The sequence below is a fragment of the Pagrus major genome, chromosome 12, assembly GCF_040436345.1.
Source record: "Pagrus major chromosome 12, Pma_NU_1.0".
Taxonomy (NCBI): Eukaryota; Metazoa; Chordata; class Actinopteri; order Spariformes; family Sparidae; genus Pagrus; species Pagrus major.
This window is the reverse complement of record NC_133226.1, coordinates 25,789,478-25,808,733: the sequence shown is the minus strand read 5'-3', so window position 1 is coordinate 25,808,733 and position 19,256 is coordinate 25,789,478. Positions and strand designations below refer to the sequence as shown.

At 39.4% G+C, this 19,256-nt stretch overlaps 1 protein-coding gene across 2 annotated transcripts; it reads left to right on the top strand.

The window, feature by feature from the left end:
* The first annotated feature begins 4,224 nt into the window (after positions 1-4,224).
* On the top strand, positions 4,225-16,793 carry LOC141005676 (metal transporter CNNM3). Of its 2 annotated transcripts, none has more exons than XM_073477620.1 (11): positions 4,225-4,908; positions 6,291-6,625; positions 6,702-6,878; positions 7,212-7,369; positions 9,037-9,180; positions 9,257-9,415; positions 9,816-9,985; positions 10,156-10,252; positions 10,985-11,115; positions 14,232-14,358; positions 16,455-16,793. In XM_073477620.1, exons 1-11 carry the CDS (start codon positions 4,231-4,233, stop codon positions 16,502-16,504), a joined length of 2,226 nt encoding a protein of 741 aa, XP_073333721.1. In that variant the 5' UTR covers positions 4,225-4,230; the 3' UTR covers positions 16,505-16,793. The 2 variants fall into 2 exon arrangements, with proteins under 2 accessions (XP_073333721.1, XP_073333719.1); XM_073477618.1 differs by lacking the exon at positions 16,455-16,793 and adding an exon at positions 14,590-15,221.
* The last annotated feature ends 2,463 nt before the right edge of the window (positions 16,794-19,256 follow it).

The following is a 19,256-nucleotide window of genomic DNA, read 5'->3' as shown; positions in this document are numbered from 1 at the left end:
TCTGCTCGTAACCACCAGACTCCATTGACAAAAACAGTAATTTTACCACACAGATCATCGACACTAAAGTCGTCTTGTTTCGTCTTTCCACTGCTCCAACAATCACCAACTCTGCTGTCTGACAACATTATGGAAACAGTTCCTACAGAGGGAGAGCTTTTCGTTAAATGATAAGAAACAAAAGTCTCATTCAAAGAGAAATCTCACGTGATGTGAGTTGTTGCAGGAGGATAAGGTTGGAAACGTGAGAGAGGAGTTTATCTCGAGGAACTGTCAGCAGGAATTAATTTTTTATAGTCATGGCTGATTTTTGTAACTGATTTTTAATCATCTAGACGAGGCAACAGCTGCAATAACTCACGAGATTTCAGGGCGAGACTCCTCTTTGAACGAGACAAAAATGATATTATTTAACAAAAGGTGTCATTCAGTGGGAATCGTCTCCATAATGTTTACAGACAGCAGAGTTGGAGATTTGCTGGAAGAGTGAAAAAGACGAACCAAGACGACTTTAGTGTTGATGATGATCGGTAAGGTAAAATTACTGGTTTTGTAAATGGAGTCTGGTGGTAGTGAGGAGACGGTAAAGCAGCTGTTTCTGGTTAAAGGTGCAAAATATGAGAATTTTAACTAGTAACAAATGTGAAGAAATAACATTGTTGATGTTATGTCACAGCTGTGTGTTGGAGAGATATCTTTTGAAGTTAGCATGCTAACCAGCTAGTCCCTATCCACCAACACATACACCTGCTCTGAGCTGCCAGTCCAGGAGCTGTACGGCTAACTGAGCTAACGAGCTAACAGCAGCCATAGTTTAGCAGAAATGAGCAGTTTCTCTGGTGATATGCTGCCACTTATTTGCCCCAAAATGAATTTGACAGGTGGTAAATTCTCACATATTACACCTTTTTAAAGAAAAAGGTTCATCTTGGGAATCCTTTCCATAATGTTGATGTAGCTTTGGCAGGTGTAGTTGCCCCAAAATACCCAAATTCCCCTTTAACCTGCCGACCTCCTCTCGAGTGCAGAGACAGAGAGGTCGTTAAGTCGCAGGTGAATCAAACAAACCAGGTTCATTCTCCTATGTACAAAAAAAACAAAAAACAGATCTCCTCCTGGTAATACCACACACGATAGAAAGAGAGTGGGAGTAATGGGGGAGTTAATGGGGGCCCAGTAGCTCTGCTGGGTGAATCCGGCCTTGGAGAAGATCAACACTCTGTGAAAACAGATTTTATTCAGCAGGTGAGGAAGAGCCTGCTCGTTAAATGAAATTATACAATAGTCGTCATAGCCTTACCCTCTATTTGGAGAAGATTTAGACCTGCCTGCTGGTTCATTTAGGTCTCATGTAGCAATTGGTCTTATACTGGTTTTCCAGTGAAGCCACTGGTTGGCTGTGTGACTACCAGTTTGTGTACTGGGAAATGTGCAAACAACTGTTCTACTTATTAATGTTGTATTTATTGTAAACATTGTATTTATTTGTTTTTGTTTATTTTAGTTCTAGGCACCTGAAGTTCTGGTGTGGTTCTGTGAAAATCGGGCTTCCAGCTGTGAGACACGGCTTCGATCGGGTGACTTCACCCAGAAACACTGTGTTCGGTTCCCTGATTTGCTGTTTGTGTTATAATACTTGTAAATACTCTGTACATGAAGACGTTGAAGGGTATTTTGTGTGATGCTGAAAGAGATAGATCTATTTATAACGAGAGAGGAGGTGTCGTTTTTAAGTTTCATTTCCATTGTTTTGCTAGGGACGCATTAAATAGCAATAAACATTGCACAGAGTTGACCTCAGATCATAATTTACTCTTATCTTCTGTAGCTTCCTTCTGTTTTCTCATTAGATAAACCAAAGCTCGTTCCTTGTTTCTCCTTTCCCATCCTCCCTCCTTCCTGTCATCCTGTGTCTCCCCCTTTTTTCCTCTCTCCTCCCTACGACTCCTTTCTCCTGACATATTTTTCACCCCGCCTCTTATCTCGACTCCTCTCCCGCCGCTCTGAGTATTGAAATTCCTCTGATCTGCTAAGCCGTTTTTATTGTTCGGACCTTTTTCTATCATGGGACCGGAGCGAGGGGGGGAGCCGGGCTTATCAGCAACTCCTGTAGTGTTGTTTTTAGCCCTGCGGCGGTGTGATGATTAGACCTGTGTGAAGGTTAAATATTTTCTGGTGCCGCGTTTCTCAGGCCAGTCAGTTTTCCACACTGTGTATCATTCACGACTGGACTGTTTGAGGGCCCGGCGACATGTTTTTGCATCTTTTATCGTCCATTTCAGAAACATTTAGGTTACGATTTCTTTGCACACAGAGAGTAAAAAGGCAGTATTTATCAAGTTCAAGGACCTGGAATAAACAAAATATAGGTATTAATCTCCCCAGGATATGTACAGTAGATGCAGAGAACCTGGTTGGAAGGTTTTAATATTCAGACTGTTTGACTTGGTTGTGATTTTCTTTTATTTTGATGGTTGAACAAAGATGGAGGAGCACTTCCAAACATGGATTTAAAGCAATGTGTACATACTGTTTTATAACTACTGTAAGGCATTTGAAGAAATCTATGAGGTTAATAAACCTGAGATATATTTCTCTACAGAAAATCTGCCTCTGTTTGATTCACACGCAAAGTTTTCAGCTGCAGGACTGAAGTTTTGTTGTCTAACTACGTGTTTACTGAACAAAAAAAAAGCTGCTTATTATACGTCTGTCATTACAAAACCAAGTGTGACTGCACTCACTTGCACAGACACCCACACTTATTGCACAAACATTATGAAAACACACACAGAGGATGGACTTTTGTACGACTTTGGACACATTCAAAACTGTGTTGTGCTAAAAGTGAAACTCACTTTAAACTTGTTTCATTTCTGCCTCCCTCGTGTGACTTCACTGGAAGAGGTCAGAGAGCGCGAAGGTGAAGTTAATGTGAGTAAGTCTTTAAAGGAACAGTTCACCCAAAAAAGGAAAACTCAGTCATCATCTCCTCCCCCGCATGCTGATGGAAAGTCAGGGGAAGTCTCGTAGTCCACAAAACATTTCTGGAGCTTCACAGCAAAACAGAGTTGCAGCATTAAAAACGATCAATTTGGGATCTCAGGTATTCTGGAGACTTAAGATTATGCCAGACGAGCCGTATGGAGCCATTTTATGTGTTTTTTTCGTTGATTTTTACGTTTTAAAACAAGTCTCCATCTACCTCAGTTGATCAGGAGAACACTGCAACTCTGTTTTGCTGCATCATTGATCATTAGGAAACTATCTGGGCAGTTCTGACCTTTGAAAGTCCAAAATGGAGGAGGAAAATATAGTTCATCTATGTTGCAACATGTTTTAAAACGCCAAAAGACATCTGAATAAAAACACATAAAATGGCTCCATACCATTTAAAGCTAAAGTGGAGATTGAGGCTGAGAAAAGGGTGAAAAAAACATCTTTTTAAATCGATTTGGATTACGCCAGACAAGCTGCATGGAGCCATTTTATGTGTTTTTCAGTTGTTTTTCACATTTCATAACAAGTCTCCATCTGCGTCAGCTGTTTAGCAGAATGCCGCTACGCCGTTTGTTTGCGAAGCTCCAGAAATGTTTTGGGGACGACGAAACTTCACCTGACTTTCCATCAGCGTGGAGGTGAGGAGGAGGAGATGATGACCGGACTTTCATTTCTGGGTGAACTTTTCCTTTAAGGCTGATTTTTCTCCTCATCTCCTCCCATAATCACAGCTAACAGCTAACAGCTCTGCAGTCAGATGTGAACATGACTGCTGCTTTAAGACAGACTTGTAAAAAATAAATAAAAAATAAAAAGTGAACCATCCTTTAAGAGGTTTGCTCCCCAGATTGTGTACAATGTGATTAAATTAGCATGAATTCAGTGAATTAGCGTCCCGCAGTGATGAATGACTTGTTGTTATGAAATGGAACAAAGATGGGCGTGGCCTCATCTTGTTTCCTCCCGTTTTTATTGGCTGTGAGCACAAGCTGACTCTGATTCGCTGGTTTTTCGAGGAGGCGGGGCGAGAAAAGACAAAAAACACTCAAGAGTCGAGCCCCAAAATGTCCCGGAAGCCCACAGCTCCGCCTGTGTGCGCGGAGCCAAAATGGCCGCCGCGCAGTTCAGTTGCAGCGCTCGTTTTGCTCGGCTCCTCCCCCCCGGTGGGCGGGGCCCGCTGCGGGGCTACAGTCACATGACCCGCGCGGAGCCAGGCTGACCAATTCCAATATGGTGGCCAGCTTGGCAGGTCTACGGTTCCTGTTGATGATATTGTTGTTCTGCGGGATCAGGTGCGGCGCCTGCAGCCGGGAAGCTCCGCAGGTCCTCGGGCTGCGACTGGAAGAAGCGGCGGGTCTGGTGTGCATGAAGAACCGGACCATCTCGGCGCCGGAAGGAGCCACGTTCAAGCTCCGTCTGTTCGGGACGGATCTGGACCTGAATGGGAGCCAGCCGTGGGTGGCGTTCGCAGCTGGCGGAGATGCGCCCGAGCCGTGCGGGGAGGAGTCCCGCCGTCGCGAGTCCGTGTTCCAGGTGACGGGGGACCTCACCAAGGACGAGGACCACGGCGTGCTGGTCGCGGTGGCGGTCCGGCAGAGCATCCCCGCCGGCGGAGAGCGGACCGACCACCACCTGTGCGTGCGGAGCGGGGGGAGGTGGGCGTCCGTGGGCCCGTACAGGCTGCGGGTCAACACCGACAAGGCTGCGCCCGCGGACTACATCCCGCCGTGGGGTCTGGCCGTGCTCGTGGTGCTGCTGCTGCTGGTGTGCGGGCTGCTGCGGACAGTGAACCTGAGCCTGCTGTGGCTGGACCCGGTGGAGCTGTACGTCCTCCACAGCTGCGGGTCCGAGGAGGAGAAGCGGGCCGCCAAGCGCCTGGAGCCGATCCGGAGGAGGGGGAACTTCCTGGTGAGTGTCGGGACACATCACGCACTTTAAAGGAGCAGTGTGTAGAAATGTTACAGATCTTCATTTACTGGTGAACAAACTCTCTGACTGAGTAAACAAACTGACCTCAAAGGACAACACACTCTCAGACTGTTTTACTTTGTTTATATGTGGCGGACCCTGCCACACAGTGCTCTGGGACCTTATTTTCCTCTGAGAGCAGCTTGTTTATTCAGTTCTGGATAAAAAATAAATATGTCTGAGTTTGTTTTATCTTATCAGTAGGTTAACATCACCTTTCTGAGTTTCTTTTCCTAAAACTACACACATTGCCCCTTTAAGTACACTGAGGTCATCTGATGACAAGTCAGCAAACTGAGTGCTGATGAAATCTCTGGAAAAAGCCGGTAAGTCGGCCTTAAAATGAAGGAGATGAAGATCACTGTCAAACTTTTAGGTCAAGATAGACTTTTAAAATTTAACAAGTCATTTATTTACTTATTTGTTTGTTTGTTTGTTTGTTTGTTTAACAGTTGCTCTTTGTGTTGGTTGCGAGGCAGCTGAACCGTCCTGACATGGACCAGTGTTTCCCACACGTAGGCTCCACTCAGCCCACAGCTGTTTTGTTTAATTTAAAAGCTCATTCATTATTAACTTAAAAAAAATCAGAAATTCATTTTCTGTAGAGGTTATTTAAAATATGATCATAATGCATTAAATGTGTATTTGTTGGTGAAGTTTAAGGAATAAACATTTCCTGACAAAACAGAAAGGCAGGTGATTATCGACTCGTTTGGCTCGTCGGTTTTTTGAGATGTGACCTCGACATTCCTGGATTAAATATTCCAGATTCAAGGACTGCTGACCTCACTGCTCTTACCCTCCAGCGCTAGGATGAATATCGTTAACTGTACACGGCCGGCACCGAAAAGAGTCATTCACAAACCTTTGTTTGACCGGTTTATTATGGAAGTTGTCCGTCACACAACACAACACCTGCCGTCACCATCACAGCTAAATTCCAACCTGCGGGAAACACTGCATGAAGCCACGCTGCTCTGACGGCCTGTTTCCATGTTTCCATGTTGTCGATCTGCTATTTTTATCATGATAGAAGACAAATAAATAAAAGACCAGAGCAGCAAGTTCACAAAGCTGAACCAGTAACCAGCAAACACTCTGAAGTGAAGATGAACAAGGTTTGTCTTCAGGTTCAGAGTAATCTGTGCACAAATAAACAGTGGAAGCTTTAAAAACTTAAGCTGATGGAAAGTTGGTGTATTGATTAAAACAAAATGTAATCAGTAATGTGACTTAAACTTCCTGTGAGGAGCTGAAAACATCAGATCTGTGAGCAGTGACGAGGAGGCTGTGTTTGCTTGATGTCTCTTTCTCCGTCCCAGACGTGCTCCCTGCTGTTCCTGTGTGCGGTGGGACACTCGGTCCTCGGGGTGCTCCTGTACCGGGCTCTGGGCTCCATCGTCTCCGCAGTCTTCACCAGCGGCTTCCTCATCTTCTTCCTGGCGGAGCTGGCTCCTCACATCCTCTGCTCCGGGTACGGGTTTCAGCTGGCGCCGGGTCTTACTTGGCTGGCCCAGGTCTGCATGGTGCTCACCTGCCCCCTGTCCTGCCCTCTGGGGCTGATCCTGGACCTGGCTCTGAGGAGGGATATCAGCACCTGCGGGATACGAGAGAGGGCGATGGAGATGATCCGCACCAGCGTCAATGATCCCTACAGGTAAAATAAAGACAGTCACAGATGATGATTTGTGTTTTAACCACTCTGCCTCATGGACGCCGTCTCCTGTGTGCAGTGAGTTTGTGAAGGAGGAGTTCAGCCGAGGGATGCTGCGCAGTAAGACGGTGGAGGACATCCTGACCCCTCTGAAGGACTGCTTCATGCTGCCCAGCTCCGCCGTCCTGGACTTCTCCACCATGTCTGAGATCATGCAGAGCGGATACACAAGGGTGCCGATCTACGAGGAGGAGAGGTGGGAACAGATTACAGATTATTTTAATAGTTGACAACTGATAGATTTGCTGTTGCAGCTCTAATTATCATAATATTTTTAATTTAAAATAAGTTAAAAAGTTGATTTCTTTACTGCAACATAAGGCAGAAAACACTAAGCAGTTCAGTGTTTAAACTTTTCACGATGACTCGCCACGAAGAAGAACCTGTCATTGTTTACACCACGCCTTGGATTTAATTAGAGAACATAACTTCACACCCAGTGCCAACAAACAGTGTACTCACAGTGAATTAAATGTTTAGTTTCCCTACAGAGCAGTGTCCAATCAACAACATGCGTTTCATTCTCCAGGTCCAACATCGTGGAGATCCTCTATGTGAAGGACTTGGCTCTGGTGGACCCGGACGACTGCACCCCCATGACGACCATCACCAAGTTCTACAACCACCCGCTGCACTTTGTGTTCAACGACACCAAGCTGGACGCCATGTTGGAGGAGTTCAAGAAAGGTGCGCACACACAAAACATACAAAATAACATCTCATTTTGTTAAATTAAAACCATTAAAAGTCTGCCGAATTAGCTACTAGCACCATCTGTTCGCAGTGTACCCATGGATGTACAGACAGCTACCACTAAATTATTTTGATACTGAAGAAACCCTAAACCATGATGTTTCTAAGGCAAGTTCTGCAGTTATGTGGAGTGTATTTTTCTATGATTTCTAAGTGGATTTATTAGACGTTTACTCACAATTGCCACTGTGGGTTATGTATTATGTCTGTGTGTTTAGATTTGACTGAGTTTACCCATCATTTATTATGCTCTAAGGGCATGTAAAGCACCTTAAGACAAACAGGAAGCATAATAATAAGTAACGCTATGGGATATGGGATGCAACTTGAGCCCTATATAGCCTATATTTACTATTTTGCCAATTAGCACCATTAAAAGTATGCCGAATGAGCTGTTAGCACTTCCTGTTTGCAGTGTGCCCATGCATGTACAGACAACTATCGCTGGATTACTTTGATACTTAAGAAAACTTAAAAACGAGACAATTCTAAGGCAAGTTCTGCAGTTATGAGGAGCATGTTTTTTCTACGATTTCCAAGCAGATTTATGGACATTTATTTACAATGAACACAGGATAAAGACATCATTGGGAAGTGTGATTCAACCTGAATCTAAAAATATGTGTGTCATGTCTGTGTGTAGATTTGACTGAGTTTACCCATATTTAATCAGACTCTATGGGTTGAGTGTCTTTAGCCTATATTTACTTCTTATGCCAATTAGCACCATTAAAAGTAAGCTGAATTAACTATTACCAGTTCCTGTTTGCAGTGTACCCATGGATGTACAGAAAACTATGACTTCACTACTTTGATACTCATAATAAACTTAAAAACGTGCTAATTCTAGGGCAAGTTCTGCAGTTATGAAGAGCATCTTTTTTCTGTTTTCTCAGTGGATTTATGGACATTTATTTACAATGGACACAGGAAATAATGTATCATGTCTGTGTGTTTAGATTTGACTGAGTTTACCCATAATTCATCAGCTCCAAGGGTTGTAAAGTACCTTCAGACAAACAGGAAGTAGGAGTGTGCCCTGGATTCACTGAGCAGCGCTTTGGGATGCAACTCGAGCGCTGTCTTCAGCCTTTTTAATTTTTTTTTCCAATTAGCAGCATTTACAGTATGCCGAATTAGCTATTAATAGTTCCCGTTTGCAGTGTACTCATGGATATACAGACAACTGTCACTAAATAACTTTGATACTGAAGAAAACTTTAAAACAGGTTAATTCTCAAGCAAGTTCTGCAGTTTGAAAGAGCACTTTTTCTCTATGACTTCTAAGCAGATTTAAGGACATTTATCACCATTGACATATTAAATAATGGTATTCCAGTCACACTGAATCTACACTTATGAGATTTGACAGAAATGCAATTTTTTTTAATGCAAATTGCACAATTCATCAAACACTGCATCTCTCCCTCTCCACCCTCCTTTCTACTGAAAGAGTTGACACAGTTTGTTTTATTTTTAATATTGATAATTAAAAAACAATCTGTTGTACAGGAATACAGATACAGAAATCTTAAAACTTGGTCACAATAACTCAAAATCTTGTCTGTGATTTGACCTCTGACCTCTCCTCTCTCTATCAGGCAACTCTCACATGGCCATCGTCCAGAAGGTGAACAACGAGGGGGAGGGGGATCCTTTCTACGAGGTGCTGGGGTTGGTCACCTTAGAGGACGTCATCGAGGAGATCATCAAATCAGAGATCCTGGATGAATCTGATGGCTACTGTAAGTTTCTGTAAATGTTGTTACAGCCCGAGTGTCTGACATGTTTTATTAAAACTTTTCCCGTCTCCTCCTGCAGTGGACAGGAAGGTGAAGCGTCCCCTCACTCCGCTGGAGATCCCTCTGGAGCCTCGCAGCGTCCATGAGGAGTTTTCTCTTTTCAAGCCTCCTGAAGGAGAACCCAAGATCCGAACCTCGCCACAGCTCCTGCTGGCTACACACCGCTTCCTGTCCAGAGGTGTGTGTGTGTGTGTGTGTGTGTGTGTGTGTGTGTGTGTGTGTGTGTGTGTGTGTGTGTGATTATCTGTCAATCTTTACTTTGAGACGGACTGAGTGAGGTTGTGGTTGATCTTGTAACTCAAACTGATAAAATGAGTGACAGTTTAACACCACACATGTAATGATTATGTTTCTGTTGTAGATTATAATTCAGCTCAGTTAGAGACACAACAGGTGGATGTGTTGAAACCACCATTAGACTTCTCATGTCTCAGGCTGCAGTTCAACAAACTGAGATCAAACTTCTTTGAGGTTATTCGAGTCGACAGTCTGGACATATTTGATCTGTTGTGTGACATCACTGCCCAGACGGTGCGTTGACTCGATCCCTTGTGTCTCTGACCTTTGACCCCCTGCAGAGGTGGAGCACTTCAGCCCCGGACGCGTTTCTGAGAAGGTCTTGTTCCACCTGCTCCGTCACCCGAGCGTCAACCAGGAAGTGCACTTTGACTCCAACAACCGTCTGAGCGCGGGTCACTATCTGTACACGCGAAACCACCCAGTGGACTATTTCATCCTGCTGCTGCAGGTACGAGCTCGTTCACACGCAGCTGCATCAGTCACACGTTTATGAAGTCAGTTTTTTATTTTTGCTTTTTATTTTCACTTTCAACCATGTTGTAGGACATCTCTGGAAATGATTTGGTTTTTAGTTTCTATTCTTTTTACTTCCATCCTTCCCGTTTGTTTCTCTCTCAGGGTCGTGTGGAGGTGGAGATCGGTAAAGAGGGGCTGAAGTTTGAGAACGGGGCGTTCACGTACTACGGTGTGTCCGCTCTGACGCTGCCATCTTCAGGTGAGATCAGGAACAGCAGGACGCCGTCCGCCTCACGTGTAAACAGGTTTCACACCGAGATGTTCCAAACACAGACGGCCGTCTGCATCAGATTATTAGTGATGTCATCGATCGTGATGGGAGTTTGATCGACAGGGAAGATTTTATTCAGAGATTCATTCAAGAGTTTTATTTGGACGTCAGACTTCCAGTGAGGGCTGCAACTAATGATTATTTTTGATATTGATTAATGATGTAGGATATAAAAGGGCAGAAAGCTGTTTCATTGCAGGTTGAAATTGCTTGTTTTTTAATATTTAATTTACAATTACATGAAACAGGAAAGTAACAAATCCTCATACTTATGAAGCTGACAGCAGAATATGTTCAGCGTCTTTGCTTCAAGCTGTAGAAGACACTCCTGGAGAAAGATGGTTGATCTCATCTTGGTGGCCTTTTCTCTGGATCACCTCACTGATGATGATTTATGCCTTGTATCATATCAAATAAATAACACGTGAAGTCAGTTTTAGGTTTGATTATCTCTTTAAATACTCAGATGTGATCATTTTATTAGTTATAAGATGAAACATTCTGTTTAAAATGATTTCTGCTGAATAGTAATGCAGGTTTCCTCTGTGTTTATATAAGTGAGGTTTATATAAGTGGCTATAAAAAGGAGACAGCACCACGGCTGAGGTTAGCAGGACTGCGGATATTGTGCTGACTGTGTGTGTGTGTGTGTGATTACAGTGCACCAGTCTCCAGTGTCGTCCCAGCGTCACTCCCCCAGGGATCCCTTTGAGTCAGCAGAAGCTACGAGCCCGTCCAGCTATTGTCCCGACTACACCGTCCGAGCGCTCACTGACCTGCAGCTCATACGGGTGTGTGTGTGTGTGTGTGTGTGTGTGTGTGTGTGTGTGTGTGTGTGTGTGTGTGTGTGTGTGTGTGTGTGTGTGTGTGTGTGTGTGTGTGTTTTCGCTCTGACAGCTGTCATCACTAAAGGTCGTCAAATTGTAATTTTTGTCTCAGACCAAAGTGTCAGGAATCTGATGGACAATGAACGTGGCGACAAACAATAAATTAAAGAGTTTGAACTTGAGATCACAGATTCACAAGAATTCATAATTATGATTAGGATTTTGAGAAGTTAAAATTAAGAGATTAAAAAGTTGTGATTTTGAAAAAAAACGTCAAAATTATGAGAAAATGTCAAAATTGAGTATTAGTCAAGATTTTGAGGAAAAATTCAAAATTATGAAATAAAACTTTATAATGAAATTTTAAGAGATTAAAAAGTTGTGATTTTATGAAAAAGTTTTAATTATGAGATGAGTCACAATTAAGAGATCAAAGTTATGATTCTGAAAACAAAAGTTTCAAAATCATGAGATTATTAGTCAAGACTTTGAGGAAAAAGTCTAAATGATGAGAAAATGTCAGAATTCTACGTTAAATTGACAATTTTGTTAAAAAGTAAAGATTATGAGATAAGATTTGTGATTTTGAAAAAATAATCTAAATGAGTGTCAAAATCAATAATTAGTCAAGATTTTGAGAAAAAAATTGAAATAAATAAAAAGTCAAAATTCTGAGATAAAAAGTTGTGATTTGGAGAAAAAAAGTCAAAATTGATTATTAGTCAAGATTTTGAGAAAAAGTCAAAATTCTGAGATGAAAAGTTGTGATTTTGAAAAAAAAAGTCAAAATTGATAATTAGTCAAGATTTTGAGAAAAAGTCAAAATTCTGAGATGAAAAGTTGTGATTTTGAAAAAATAAGTCAAAATTGATAATTAGTCAAGATTTTGAGGAAAAAGTCAAATTTGGAAAAGAAAGTCAATTATGGAAAAAGTGTGAAAATCATGAGATAAATAGTCAAGATTTTGAGAAAAAGTTGAAATTATGGGATAAAACTTGTAATTTTGAGGAAAAAGTCAAAATTCTGAGATGAAAAGTAATTTTTGGGAAAAGAATAGTGTCAAAATCATAATAATTAGTCAAGATTTTGAGAAAAAGTCAAAATTCTGAGATGAAAAGTTGTGATTTTGAAAAAAAAGTCAAAATTGATAATTAGTCAAGATTTTGAGGAAAAAGTCAAAATTGATAATTAGTCAAGATTTTGAGGAAAAAGTCAAAATTCTGAGATGAAAAGTTGTGATTTTGAAAAAAAAGTCAAAATTGATAATTAGTCAAGATTTTGAGGAAAAAGTCAAAATTGATAATTAGTCAAGATTTTGAGAAAAAGTCAAAATTCTGAGATGAAAAGTTGTGATTTTGAAAAAAAAAGTCAAAATTGATAATTAGTCAAGATTTTGAGAAAAGGTCAAAATAAATAAAAAGTCAAAATTCTGAGATGAAAAGTTGTGATTTTGAAAAAATAAGTCAAAATTGATAATTAGTCAAGATTTTGAGGAAAAAGTCAAATTTGGAAAAGAAAGTCAATTATGGAAAAAGTGTGAAAATCATGAGATAAATAGTCAAGATTTTGAGAAAAAGTTGAAATTATGGGATAAAACTTGTAATTTTGAGGAAAAAGTCAAAATTCTGAGATGAAAAGTAATTTTTGGGAAAAAAATAGTGTCAAAATCATAATAATTAGTCAAGATTTTGAGAAAAAGTCAAAATTCTGAGATGAAAAGTTGTGATTTTGAAAAAAAAGTCAAAATTGATAATTAGTCAAGATTTTGAGGAAAAAGTCAAAATTGATAATTAGTCAAGATTTTGAGGAAAAAGTCAAAATTCTGAGATGAAAAGTTGTGATTTTGAAAAAAAAGTCAAAATTGATAATTAGTCAAGATTTTGAGGAAAAAGTCAAAATTGATAATTAGTCAAGATTTTGAGGAAAAAATCAAAATTCTGAGATGAAAAGTTGTGATTTTGAAAAAAAAGTCAAAATTGATAATTAGTCAAGATTTTGAGGAAAAAGTCAAAATTGATAATTAGTCAAGATTTTGAGGAAAAAGTCAAAAAATTTTCTCCAAAGTTGTGATTTGGAGAAAAAAAGTCAAAATTGATAATTAGTCAAGATTTTGAGGAAAAAGTCAAATTTGGAAAAGAGTTCAAAATAAATAAAAAGTCAAAATTCTGAGATGAAAAGTTGTGATTTTGAAAAAAAAGTCAAAATTGATAATTAGTTAAGATTTTGAGGAAAAAGTCAAATTTGGAAAAGAAAGTCAATTATGGAAAAAGTGTGAAAATCATGAGATAAATAGTCAAGATTTTGAGAAAAAGTCGAAATTCTGAGATGAAAAGTTGTGATTTTGAGGAAAAAGTCAAAATTGATAATTAGTCAAGATTTTGAGGAAAAAGTCAAAATTCTGAGATGAAAAGTTGTGATTTTGAAAAAAAAGTCAAAATTGATTATTAGTCAAGATTTTGAGAAAAAGTCGAAATTCTGAGATGAAAAGTTGTGATTTTGAAAAAATAAGTCAAAATTGATAATTAGTCAAGATTTTGAGGAAAAAGTCAAAATTGGAAAAGAAAGTCAATTATGGAAAAAGTGTGAAAATCATGAGATAAATAGTCAAGATTTTGAGAAAAAGAGGTGAAATTATGGGATAAAACTTGTAATTTTGAGGAAAAAGTCAAAATTCTGAGATGAAAAGTAATTTTTGGGGAAAAAAAATAGTGTCAAAATCATAATAATTAGTCAAGATTTTGAGAAAAAATCTAAATAAATAAAAAGTCAAAATTCTGCGATAAAACTTGTGATTTTGAGGGAAAAAGTCTAAATTATGAGGATGGGTCAAACATCACTCTGAGATAAAAAGTGGAGATTTGAAGGAAAAATCAACCTTAAACATGTGCAGCAGTAAAAAGCCACATACACATTACCTCAGCAGTGATATTAATCTAAAACATCAGGTGTGACAGTGAAACTTGAGAAGTTTGACTTTTCATATTTAAAGTCTATTTTCCTCATGATACTTGTATAACTGCACTTCAGTGATGTTGTGACTTTCTTCAGCTTCTGTGTTTTTCCCGCTGTTTGAATCGCAGGTGACCCGTCTCCAGTATTTGAACGCTCTCATGGCGTCGCGGGTCGGTCAGAGTCCAGATCCTCCTGAGATTAAGATCCTGCCCAACAGTCAGACCAAGCTGCTCAACGACAGAAACACCACGCAAGGTAGCTTTGCTCAGCACGCTGTGTGACCTGCTGCCCCGCGGATCAGAGCTAACACGTGTTAATGATCATAAATCGCACTGAAACTCTTTGGAGTAGTTTACAAACGTCTTTGTAGTATTTCTACTGAGTGCTTTCCTGTTTGCCTTCAGCTGAACTAAAATCATTTTCTCTTTCTCTTTCTTTTTCCTCCTCGCGTGCCTCCACGTCTCCTCTGTCCTCTGGCTCGTCCAGACTTCCCTGTAGACTTTTCATTCTTTGATACCATTGAGAACTACTGTAAGTATATTTTGCATGAGGTAAATGAAATGCAGCCCGTCTGTGGCATGACAGCAGACTGCACATCCAGCACACACACACCTAAACACACAGGAGAGGACAGTTTCCCCCACACTCTGACCCGTCCCGCTCCTGCTCTCCTGTTCAAACTGTAACGGGACCGTTTCCACCCTTTACCCTGTAAAATCAGCTGTCCCACTGGGTGCATTGTGTTTCTGGGATCAGGATGTGTGTAAGTGTAGATGTGTGTGTTTGTGAGGCTTTGTAACCTCTGTTCCTTCATCCTCTGTCATTCCTCCTCCCTGCTGTTCCCTGAGATCATCTCACTTCGGGTACTGTTGGGTACGTAAACTCTCGCAGATGTGGCCCATCTGTAAACTCTATCGAAGCCCGGTTCTGCCCGTCAGAGAAAACTGAAAATGTTTGATTTCAAAGAAGCTCAAAAGGTCAAAAAACTAATTATGAGATCAAATTGGATTTTATGAAATAAAATCTAATTTTTACGATCCGGAAAGCCAAAATTTAGTTAAAAAGTCCAAATTTAGGTAAAAAGTCCAAATTAAGGGAAAAAGTTTAAATTATGATAAAAAGCCAAAATTTATATAAACTTTTAAAATTGAGAGAAAATTTCAAAAATTTAGATAAAAAGGAAAAATTTAGAGAAAAATTCAAAATTAAGGGAAAAAGTTAATTTGAACTTTTTCTCTGAATTTTGAATTTGTATCTAAATTTTGAATTTTATATAAATTTTGGCTTTTTATCATAATTTTAACTTTTTCCCTTAATTTTGAATTTTTCTCCAAATTTTTCCTTTTTATCTAAATTTTTCCTTTTATCTAAATTTTGACTTTTTAATCTAAATTTTGACTTTATGAAATTTTTGAATTTTTCTTTCAATTTTGAATTTGTATCTAAATTTTGAATTTTATATAAATTTGGGCTTTTTATCATAATTTTATGACAACAAACCAAAATTTATATAAAATTCAAAATTGAATGAAAAATTCAAAAATTTCATAAAGTCAAAATTTAGATTAAAAAGTCAAAATTTAGATAAAAAGGAAAAATTTAGAGGAAAAATTCAAAATTGAGAGAAAAAAAATCAAAATTGAGAGAAAAAGTTAAAATTATGACAACAAGCCAAAATTTATATAAAATTCAAAATTGAGAGAAAGTCAAAAATTCAGATAAAAGTCAAAATGATGATAAAAACTGAAAATGATGAGATAAAAAGTTGACTTTTTGTTCAATAATTTGAATCTCATAATAATCATGACTTGCCAAGGTTACATTTTTATTGGCAACACTTTCAGTTGATTTTCTTTCTCTGTTACTGACATTAACGGGCTTCACAAACCTCTCAGCGACTGCATGTCTGATCACATTCAGCTGTTCAGTTCCCTTCAAGGACGAGTTACATCGCCTCAAGTATACAGATACAAAGAAACTGACAAAGATGCACAAAAGTGACGACAAACAGCCTGAAAGAAGCACAATCAGCCGTCAGATGTGAAAACTGAAATGATCTCCATCGCAGCGTACCGTTGAGAAGGACTGTTCCTCCACTGGGTGTTCAGTTTGTAGAATTACTGAAAAAGTGAATGGGGTTTTGAATGAACCTGGAAGCTCTGGTTTCTCTATGCACGCCCTCTTCTTCTGAAACTCCGGCTCTTCTTCGTCTCTTTTGTGCCATCTTTCACGTCAGTGTCTTTTCCCGCCTTTTTAATGCGCTTTAACGTCCCTGTGTGAGATTTCCTCGCTGTGACGTCACCACATCCCTCACTCACCCCAGCTCTCCTCTCATTGGTCGGGTTCCACAGGTGGCAGTAGTACCCAGGAGAGCTCCACAGAAGAGGAGGCTCATGGGTAGTGCGGTTTCTGTCTGCCCCGCTGTGAAAGACCTGCTCCAACCAAGTAGAGATCTTAGTTTAGTTTTATTTGTTTTGTTTTTCTTGATGAATCATCTATGGCTGGAACGTAGTTACTGGACGAGACTGGAGTGAGAGTGATTTTATTTGTCTGTCTGTCGATCCACACGCCTCATCTCCATCCCCATTCCTGTATGTGCTTTTCATTGATATTATTATTTTATGTTGTTTTATACACTCTGGACTATATATGTGTGTATATATATTATATATAAATACATTTTATTTTAAGTTGGCGGTGCCTTTCTTCCAGGTTTAGCCTTTCGTACTAAACTCTGCATTGCCATTCATCACTTTGCCTGTCTGGGTGCCAAAGCTACATGTGTGTGTGTCTGTGTGTGTGTGTGTGTGTTGTCTGTGCGTACTGAAGCATCCGTCCGTTTGAGACACTAAAACACACGAGCTGGTCAAAAGCAGATTTGCACATTAAATTAGTGCGCTGTTGATGGTATGAAGCTATTTTACAGGCTGTAACGTACGTCCAGATTGTTACAGCCTCACACGACAGTCGAGGTGTTTGTGTTGCCAAAAAATATCATTTTAGCTTTGACCTTTCAACACCTGATGTTTAGTTTTACTTTAAATATTCAAGTTAGAAACTGAGGCTTGTAACCAAAATAAAAAATAAGCGCTGACAAATAGTGATAGTGTTTTATTGCTTAAGGTAACAGAAGCTCAAAAAGGCCTCCAGATAAACCTCAGAGTGGTTTTAAGTCGAGCTTGAACAATTATTAACAATCAAGAGATGCTGCAGTTTGTTTTATGTGATAATAAACTGAATATTTTTGGGTTTTGTCAAACAAAACAAGACCTTTAAAGACGACATTTTTTCCCTATTTTCTGACGTTATATTTATTGAATGCTTAATAGAGAAAATTACCTTCAGATTGATGAAAACAATCGTTACATCGCAGCCCCGTAAAGCTTTAAATCTGTTTAACGAGCTGCACGTCCATTTGCTTCCTGTCAAAACTCAACTTAGTACGAAAAAAAAGTATCAAACGTCCGGTCAGATTCATTACTAGTTTTCTTAAACTCTGATGAGATTGAAAAATTTATTTTCTAGTAAGAAACTGCGACGTTCTCGTTCAGCCGCTTGTGTTCAAACAATATTTAATATTTAAGAACGTCGGCTTCTTGGATTAAACGGGGAAGAAAAGACGAAAATCAATAATAGTAAATTATCCCAAACATCTTTTTCTGTATTCTGGTGTCTCGTTGTGAAAAACATGGTGAGAAAGATTAAGGAAATTACAAAGATTATCCTGAGACGAGTCAAAATTATGAGGGAAAAAATTGAAATTATGATTAAAAATCCGGAGAATTTTTTTTTTTCATGTGTGAAACTGAATGAAAAAAAAAATCTCCTGGAAAAAAAAAAATTCTCCTGATTTTTTCCATTTCACGACCTTAAATTTTTTTTTTTTTTTAATCATAATTTCAACTTTTTCTCTCATAATTTCGACTGATTTAATTTCGAGATAAATCAAAATTCTGATACAATTATGATTTCTAAAAAAAGGGTTTTTGTATCGGCACATATCGGTCAGGCTCTCGTCCCATCCAAAGGAAATTACTTCGTCATAAATTTAAATTTAATGATCATTTTGATGATCAATTCATCCAATTAAGCAATTTTTCAAGCAAAAATACTTGAAAAAATGTTAGAAATTTGCTGCTTAATCGCATCATAATCTAAATATCTCTTAAAGGAGACGTCTGAAGAATCACTTTGGGTTTATTTTTCACTCCATTCTTACCTTTTCTAGACAAAACAGCTGATCAATCATATAGTTTGTAGTGTTTTTATCAAACAAACATGAGGAAATGGAGCATTTGTTGGGGGGACTACTTTCAGCGGGGGATTAATCTGCATTTGGTGCAGCAGGATGGTGTGTGTGTGTGTGGGACTGTGTGTTCATGGTAATGAAGGAACAACAGTGTGACTCATTGATGTGTTTTTTAATGGGAGATGAAGATATATCAGGCTTTAATAATACATTCAGTGTTCTCAGTGATGCACTTTGACGGTTGAGGAGCGTGTCGTCCAGCGGAGGGCGCTGTGAGTCTGACACCTGCACTTATCTCGTTGTAAATTTCAAACCCTGGAACTGGAAGTCAGATTAACAGTAAAACGGTGCACGAGGTCAGATCCATCCTGCAGTTTAACACTTAATTGGCCCAGGAGCTTCTCGTTTGTCATCCCGTCTGTGTTATTTCATACATCTGAGTCTTGTTACATTCCAGTACATGTTCACATCTGTCTGTCTATGAATGTGTGTGTGTTTGTGTGTGTGATACAGTATTTAACTAATACATGTCAGCGAGCGAGCATCCAGTCCTCACTGCAACTCCATTACCTGTATTGTGTGTGGATAACCAAACATGCATTGTAAGCATCTGTCAGTCATTGTTGCATGTGTGTAAACGTGGATTATGTCAGAACCGGCCTCTTAATGACCCGCTTCCTTGTGTTCTCTGTGTGTGTACATTAATATATAATAATGATGAGGAGGGAAATGTCGAGGCCGACTCTCCATGAGCCGTTCAACAAAATCAGTGTTTTATCAAGTATTTCAGCGCAATACTCATCGGCCCAAATGTACTGTGAGGAAGTGACACAATCATTCCTCCGGTCCATACGGGCCTGAAGAGACGCCTTCATGCTGCAACTACACTGTAAAAAATGGAGGA